The sequence below is a fragment of the Pectinophora gossypiella genome, chromosome 14 (assembly GCF_024362695.1).
Source record: "Pectinophora gossypiella chromosome 14, ilPecGoss1.1, whole genome shotgun sequence".
Taxonomy (NCBI): domain Eukaryota; kingdom Metazoa; phylum Arthropoda; class Insecta; order Lepidoptera; family Gelechiidae; genus Pectinophora; species Pectinophora gossypiella.
Genome location: NC_065417.1, coordinates 15,799,656 through 15,808,423, shown reverse-complemented (window position 1 = coordinate 15,808,423; position 8,768 = coordinate 15,799,656). Strand labels below are relative to the sequence as shown.

The 8,768-nt window shown below is 50.4% G+C and overlaps 1 protein-coding gene across 1 annotated transcript; it reads left to right on the top strand.

The window, feature by feature from the left end:
- Window positions 1–2,227: 2,227 nt before the first annotated feature.
- LOC126372702 (uncharacterized) lies at window positions 2,228–7,948 on the top strand. The gene has a single exon (XM_050018550.1). The coding sequence runs from the start codon at window positions 2,228–2,230 to the stop codon at window positions 7,946–7,948; it is 5,721 nt and encodes a 1,906-aa protein (XP_049874507.1).
- Window positions 7,949–8,768: the final 820 nt, after the last annotated feature.

Genomic DNA, 8,768 nt, shown 5'->3' with positions numbered 1-8,768 from the left:
AAACAAACATTAGACTGACCAACTTTAATAATATATCATCATTACTACATTATTAACATCCCGTGAACTTGCAACAGTGTTGAAATATCGGGAGTCTCATGTCCCTGATTTTAACGCGGTATAAACCCGGTATTTTGTGATTTAATTACATATAACAATACCAAAACATACAAAGAGATTATCCTCTGAGACCTTGGAGCTATGCCATCCCCATTTTATAATACATTGTAAATTATACACTTACACCTTCTATATTCATGAACGCATCGTAAATAAATCATTTTTCATTTGACACCTTGTACGGATAACAATCGTCTCCACAAAAAGTGTCGCCCGCGATAAATGGCCAGCGTTTATCGTATAATAAAGCAATAATGATCTTCCATACCCTATGTTATGTAGCTTTAACCATATGGACACGAGTATTACTTTACAGGGTATGTACAATGACAGGCAATAAAATACACTGTTGTTTTTATTCAAGTGTGTTCAGAAATATACCTCTACTTATATTATTTTATCGTTTGTATTGTGTCAGTGAACGCCTTAACTTCATTATTTTCCCATTTTAAGGGTACTTTTTATAAGAATGTTTCTAAAAGACAGTTAAACTAAATGTATACTTATTACTAATATTACTAAACACGAACATAGACTACTTATCATTAATTACATAAATAAGTGTATTACAAGATAATATATGTATATACATATTTATATAAAACAGATATATTATATAATATAGTATAGTATAATAATTAAAGCACATAATAACGGGTTTTTACCGCGTTTAAATGGGGATATGAGACTCCCGATATTTAAACGCGGTAAGAACCCGTTATTATGTGCTTTAATTATCATAATAACCGCGTAAACTTAAAACAATGTAGTATAGTATAGTTTAGTTAGAGTCATAATGTAATAAAAAGAATTCAAGTTGTATGGTCACATAATATATAACAATTCCTAATAAAAATGTACGATGAAAAGTTCACTCACCTAACGATGAAAAATATGCATGTGCCATAGCGAGACATTACTCTATTTCCAACTTCTACATTTCTAAACATAAAACTTGCATACTGTAATATGAAAACGGTAGATTTTTGCAGTATAACGACTGACATTCTCTACATTTGCATGTGCAAATATTATACAGCTGAGAGCGATATAAGATTCTCTAATGTTGCCTGGCGGTTGCCGTTTTATTTTCTACTTTAACCGAACGTTGCCTCTTGCAACCGGACTCTAGTGTGTGGTTCAAGTGATAAGAAGTCGCGAGGTTTTATGTAAGGAATAAGAAAGAAAGTTTATTCAGTACAACAAACAAGTAACTATTGTAAATAAGGCCCTGGTTACTAAACTAGTATAACTATATTTCAGGAGCCAGTGTCTTCACAAATTGACATACTTCATTATTATTTGAGGTACAATAATATACATTTCACTTAATAACTATGGTAATGAAAATGAAAAATAAAAATACAACAAACAAACAAAGATGTGTGTTGTGTGTGTGTGTGTGTGTGTGCGTGCGTGCGTGCGTGTGTGTGTGTGTGTGTGTGTGTGTGTGTGTGTGTGTGTGTGTGTGTGTGTGTATGTGTGTGTGTGTTAGGTAATTCTGTAGTAACTCTGTATATTACGGTAGTTATTTAAGTACGTAGTCATTACATAGACATGCCTGTTGGTTGGTATGAGATATCTAAAACAATTTATACAGGATGAAAGTGACATCGTGACGAAAACTTTGAGAGATGAATCAGACCATAATGATTCTGTTCGCCGTAGAAGCAACAAGAAGCAAATTATGATTGTATTATGATTATATTATGATTGTATAATGATTGCCTAGAAATTGTAAATAGTTTGTAAGTTTTATTTTTAAAAAATAAAGAGAAAGATAGGGACTGAGCGCGGCTTCACCGCTACACACCCCCGCCGCGCCCTTGCCCCGCCCCGCTTAGTGGGCGTTTTCCTATATATACACGCGCGCGGGGACTAGACTCTCATTCTTATTAGAATCACCACACGGGTAGGAGCTCTGATTCAACTCCAATCGGTGTTTAATTTCAACGACTCCTAATTTCAACGCCTACTAGTTTCAACTTACATCGATAACACTAACATCGATCACATCGATATCTGGTATAGTCTATAAGATTTATGTGGCAAGGATCGAAGGGGCCACATAAATTCTCCTTCGAGCCGGATTGAAGAAACAGCGGATATGAAGACTAGGAGCATGAAGTCCGTAGAAACTCGCCCAACGCCGACCGCCGCCGAGTCGGCACCCGCCGCCGCCGCCGCCGTCGCCCCCGTCGTCACGACTACGTCGACCACCGCCGCGTCAACGTCAGTCACGGCCGCCGTTAGGACTGCGCCGACCACAGCCGCGTCGACGCCAGTCACCGCCCCCCCGCTGACCAGGAAACCCAGCACAAGCCGTACAGCCACGGCTACCAGCACAGAGGACAGCTCGGGCACTACCGCAACGACGACGACGGGAACCGCCACTACTACGACGACTGCAACGACGACGGAGGAATCTACGGGGGAAAGCACGCACGACACGACACTACGGCCCAAGTCGGTGAAGCGTGCACCGACAGCGCCGCGTTCCTCAGCGTCGAAGGGACGTCGCCTGGCGCTGCTGAAGGCTAAAGAAGAATTGTTGAAGAAGGAAGTGGAGCTAGCGGCGGCGAAGATCGCCACATTAGAAGCGGAATCAGACGACGACGATACGGATATAGTCAGCGTGAGCGAAATGCAAGAGCGCACCAAGACGTGGGTGGACCAGCTTCCCGCCGCCGAGGAAGACCCGTCCCCCCCGCAGCCGTCCGCCGCCGCCGCCGTCCCCCCCGCTGCCGCCGTTTTCCCCGCTGCCACCGTAAAGGATCATGAGAAGCCGAAACACAGGAGTATAGAAGAGAAGCCAACAACTTTCGATTACAGTCAACTAGCGACAGCGATAGCATCGGCCGCACGAGCAGTACCAGCCGCCATCGCCCCGCGCTCCGTGCCTGAGCTGCCCATCTTCAGCGGAGCGTCGAGTGAATGGCTAGTTTTCAAGACCGCCTATGAAGAGACTGCAGTATATTTGACGGAGCAAGAAAACTTATCAAGACTACGTCGGAGCCTTCGGGGAGCAGCAAGAGATGCTGCCCAATGTTTATTCATCGGTGCAACCACGACTGCCGACGTGATGCGATTGCTGTCTACGCGCTTCGGGCGGCCGGACGCCCTCGTCATGGCCGAACTGGAGAAGCTGCGGGCCCTACCACGTCTGACCGAATCACCGAGGGACATTTGCACCTTCGCCACGAGGATATCAAACATTACAGCAACCATCAGGGCATTGAAGAAGACACATTACCTGCATAACCCGGAAGTAGTTCGACACGTAGTGGAGAAGATGCCGTCAGCACTGCGATATAGGTACTACGATTTTGCGGCCGAACAAGATGAAGAGGAACCAGACTTGATGAAGCTAGCAAGTTTCATGGAGAGAACAGCGGAGCGGTGCGGCAGCTTCGCGCCCGTGGAAGCCACACCAGTCGTCGACCGGCGGGAGCACACGTCCGCTCCACTGAGGCGGACAATGAGGACTCACCACATAGAAGAAAAGAAGATAAACGTCACGGCCGGTGACAATAGGAAACAATGTCCAGTCTGCGAAAAGGAAACACACCACGTCACCGAATGTGCAGATTTCAAGAAGACAGAGGTCAACGAGCGCTGGGAAACCGCGAAGAAACATAGGTTGTGTTTCCGCTGCCTGAAACGGAGGAAGTTCGGCCACACATGTCCCACGAGGAGGTGCGACGTCGGCGGGTGCAAGTACTCGCACCACCGCCTACTGCACTCCGAGCCGGAACAACGAGCGTCCATCCACGCGGGAACTCACATAGAAGAAGACCCAGTAATAGCCACTATAGCGTCGACAAGAGAAAGGAAGAATACTACAGCACTATTGAAGATTCTGCCGGTTCGTGTAAGTGGACCTAAGGGGACTCACTGCACGTACGCACTTCTCGACGATGGATCAACGTGCACATTAATAGAGGCGGCGGTGGCGGAACACATCGGCGTATCGGGACCTCCGGAGCCATTTTACATAGAAGGAGTAGCCGGGGCACGAGTGGACGCCGGCGCTTCGAGAAGAGTTACCTTCGACATCAGCGCGCCAGAGGACACGCACAGCTACAGCATCTCAGCGCGCACGATGAAGAACCTGCAGTTATCGCCGCAGAGCGTGCCGGCGTACGCCGTGACGGGACAGAGCCACCTAGAAGACCTACAAGACCAGCTGACTTATCACCGGGGAACGCCAACCGTATTAATAGGACAAGACAACTGGCAGCTACTCCTGGCACATGAAGTCAGACGCGAGCAAGACAGCCAACTGGTCGCCGCGCGCACGGACCTAGGATGGGTGTTGCACGGAGTGCGGCACACACCGGCGGGAGGCCCCGCTCATCGAGTACATCACGCGAGGATCGTAGAAGATGATCAAGCAATAGAAAAACTGCTTCGAGACCACTTCGCATTGGAAGTCCTAGGAGTGGAACCGAAACATTTCCACACAGAGGAAGAAAGAAGAGCGCTTGAAACACTAGAGAGGACCACTCGCCGCACAAACGAAGGATACGAAACGGGCTTACTCTGGAGGAGCGACGACTACGACCCTCCTAATAGCTACGAAGCCGCCCTGAGAAGACTTCAAGCCATAGAGAGGAAGTTAGATCGCGATGAAGAAATGAAAAGGCGGTACGAGAAGCAGATGAACACGCTGATAGAGAACGGCTATGCAGAAGTCGCGCCCACGCCGCCGAAGGGAAAAACGAAGATTTGGTACTTACCACACTTTGCAGTTATGAACCCGCAGAAACCAGAGAAATTGAGGATCGTCCACGATGCGGCCGCAAAGGTGCGAGGAGTCAGCCTGAACGACATGTTACTGTCCGGGCCGGACCTACTTCGATCCCTACCAGGAGTGCTGATGAAGTTCCGGCAAAGAAGAGTGGCGGTGACGGCTGACATAAAGGACATGTTTATGCGGATCTCAATAAGGACGGAAGATCGAGACATGCAGCGCTTCCTCTGGCGCGGAAATAGAAGAGAGGGACCCCCTGTCGAGTATCGCATGAAGAGTGTAATATTCGGCGCTACTTCATCCCCCTGCACGGCAATCTTCGTGAAGAATAGGAACGCCGAACAATATAGAGAAGAATATCCGGCGGCGGCGGCGGCAATCATCAACAATCACTACGTCGACGACTACTTGGCAAGCTTCGATACGGAAGAGGAAGCAATACAAGTCTCCAGTCAAGTGGCCTATATACATAGCCGCGCCAACTACTATCTACAGAAATGGGCATCGAGCTCCAGACTCGTACTATCATCATTGGCGCCCGAGGCGAAAGAAGACATCGTCAAGCTTGCTCCCGAAAAGATACTGGGAATGATATGGTACCCAGAGCGCGACACGCTGTCCTTCAATATGAATGAAGCCCGGATACCCACCGACATACTACACGGCGAGCGCGTGCCAACGAAGAGGGAAGCGTTACGAACGACGATGTCACTCTACGACCCGCTGGGAATCGCCACGCCCGTGACCATACAAGCGAAGCGCATCATTCAGGACACCTGGCGCACCGGAATAGGATGGGACGACGCGCTGCCTACCCCCGAAGCAGAAGCATGGAAAAAATGGACGGAGCATGCGCGGCGCCTCTCACAACTAGCCGTACCTCGGTGCTATGCCTCGCTCACATGCGCCCGGTTCGTGGAGCTACACACCTTCGTGGACGCAAGCAGCTCTGCCTACGCCGCTGCGGTATACTGGCGAATCGTCGACGAGAACGGGAAAATACACATCTCGCTCATCGCCGGCAAAGGGAGAGTGGCGCCTATCAGCAAGATGACATCGATACCACGACTGGAGCTCCAAGCGGCCGTAATGGGCTGCCGCCTAGCCCGCACAGCGCAAGAGGAACACGACATCAAGCCTGCACGTCGTTACTTCTGGAGCGACTCTAGGACCGTCCTATCATGGTTGCGAACGGGACCACGAGCCTACAAGCCCTTCGTAGCTCATCGAGTCGCCGAGATAGCAGAGGAGACTAAGACAAACGAATGGCGTTGGGTATCAACGAGAGACAACCCGGCCGACGACGCTACACGAGGAACGCCGAAAGACTTCGCCTCCGAGCATCGTTGGTTCCGCGGCCCGCCTTTCCTGTATCGACCAGAAGACACCTGGCCGGCGGAGGACATCTCAGAGACTATTGAACACACAAACGAGGAGAGAGTGCACGCGACGACCGCCGCAGAAAGAACAGGGAAGGCGCTACCCGACATAACACGTTTTTCATCGTGGGCAAAACTACTACGTGTCACGGCGCGTGTCCTACAATTCATAGAAAAACTAAAGGGAAGAGAAAGGTGTGCCGCCGCTAGAAAACGCACCAAGAAACGTGCGGAGGAAGACCCGACGTGGAAGAAGGTACAGGCGCACAGAGAAACGGGACGAGGCACAGGACACAAACATGCGCCGAGACAGCAGAGAAAGATCGTGCCTCTCGCGGCACGATACTTGCATCGCGCACGGCAACTATGGATACGCGCCGTGCAGGAAGAGGCCTTCAGCGCGGAGCTAGAAGCTATAAGAAGAAAGAAGCCCCTGCCGGCCGACAGTCGACTCAAGCAACTGTCGATTATGATTGACGAAGAGGGACTAATACATCTACGCTCGAGGATCGCCGCCGCCGCCGACATCACAACAGAACAACGGGAGCCCGTCATCCTGGATGGAGACCACCGATGGACGCGGCTGTACATCAAGTGGGTGCACACGCAATTACACCACGGAGGGTTTGAAACAACGGCAAATGAGGTGCGACAGCACTACTGGGTGTTGCGCCTCCGCCACGCCGTGCGCAACGAACTGAAGAAATGCCAGGTCTGCCGCATCCGTCGGGCCACGCCAGCCCAACCATCGACAGGCAATCATCCAAGGAGCCGTCTAGCCCATCACCAGCGGCCCTTCACCTACACGGGGCTTGACTACTTTGGGCCCATGACAGTCACCGTGGGTCGCGCACGTCAGAAGAGGTACGGAGTCCTCTTCACCTGCCTAACCACCAGGGCAGTGCACCTGGAACTCGCCGGGAGCCTCAGCACCGACTCTGCAGTAATGGCACTGCGGCGCTTCATAGGCCGCCGCGGGTGCCCCACCGAGCTCTGGTCAGACCAGGGTACCAACCTGCGCGGTGCGGACGTCGAGATGAAGCACGCCGTCGAGGAGGCCATACAACAAGAAGCCTCCGCTCGCTTCATCACCTGGAAGTTCATCCCTCCTAGCGCGCCATTCATGGGAGGCGCGTGGGAGAGACTGGTCCGCAGCGTCAAATCAGCACTAGCCGTGGTGCTGCACGAGCGCGCGCCAAAAGAAGAAGTCCTGACAACGCTACTGGTGGAGGCCGAGCACACCATCAACAGTCGACCCCTCACACACGTGTCGACATCACCGGAGGACCCAGAGGCCCTCACTCCGAACCACTTCATCCTGGGAGGTCCATCACGGGTGCCGATGCCAGGCGCCTTCACGGAGGGCGACGACGCCGGCCGCAAAGACTGGAGGAAGAGCCAACGCCTAGCCGACATGTTCTGGGCGCGATGGGTACGGGAGTACCTACCTGAACTCCAACACCGGCGGGAGCCCCGAGCCAGCAAGGGTTCCATCTCCGTGGGCGATTTAGTATTGATCGCTGACGGCACGCTGCCTCGCAACTCGTGGCCGCGAGGTGTCGTCGTGGCTGCCTACCCCGGACCAGACGGCGAGACGAGGGCGGTCGACGTGAGGACAACGAAGGGGATCCTGCGGCGGCCAACGAAGAAGCTGGTCATCCTGCCAACATCGCCACCCGAGGACGGCGAACCGTAGATGGTCCAGCTGCGCGACGTGGTCATCGAGCTGCGCAGCTGCGGCGGGAGAATATGTTCGCCGTAGAAGCAACAAGAAGCAAATTATGATTGTATTATGATTATATTATGATTGTATAATGATTGCCTAGAAATTGTAAATAGTTTGTAAGTTTTATTTTTAAAAAATAAAGAGAAAGATAGGGACTGAGCGCGGCTTCACCGCTACACACCCCCGCCGCGCCCTTGCCCCGCCCCGCTTAGTGGGCGTTTTCCTATATATACACGCGCGCGGGGACTAGACTCTCATTCTTATTAGAATCACCACACGGGTAGGAGCTCTGATTCAACTCCAATCGGTGTTTAATTTCAACGACTCCTAATTTCAACGCCTACTAGTTTCAACTTACATCGATAACACTAACATCGATCACATCGATATCTGGTATAGTCTATAAGATTTATGTGGCAAGGATCGAAGGGGCCACAGATTCTGACTTGATATCAAAGTGGAACTTTCCGTCGCAAAAGTATGGAACTGAAAGTAATTAAAAATCACTAAAATTTTCATGAATTTTCCGACAGGAAATTCCGTATTATGATCTGAATATGCCTTTGACACCTGCAAATAAAGCAGGTACTTAAAAGGCGAATCTCCAGCACAAGCTCCATGACGTCGTGTGCTCATGTTCTAGAGACAACTGGAAGTTACTTTTGACGATAGCCAGAAGATTATGGGCACAGATAATGAGACATATTTTTCAATGCGTTACCATATCAACGCTCCCGCTTGTAACTTTTAACTTTATAACCGTGAGAGTTGACACATAAAATATTGTCAC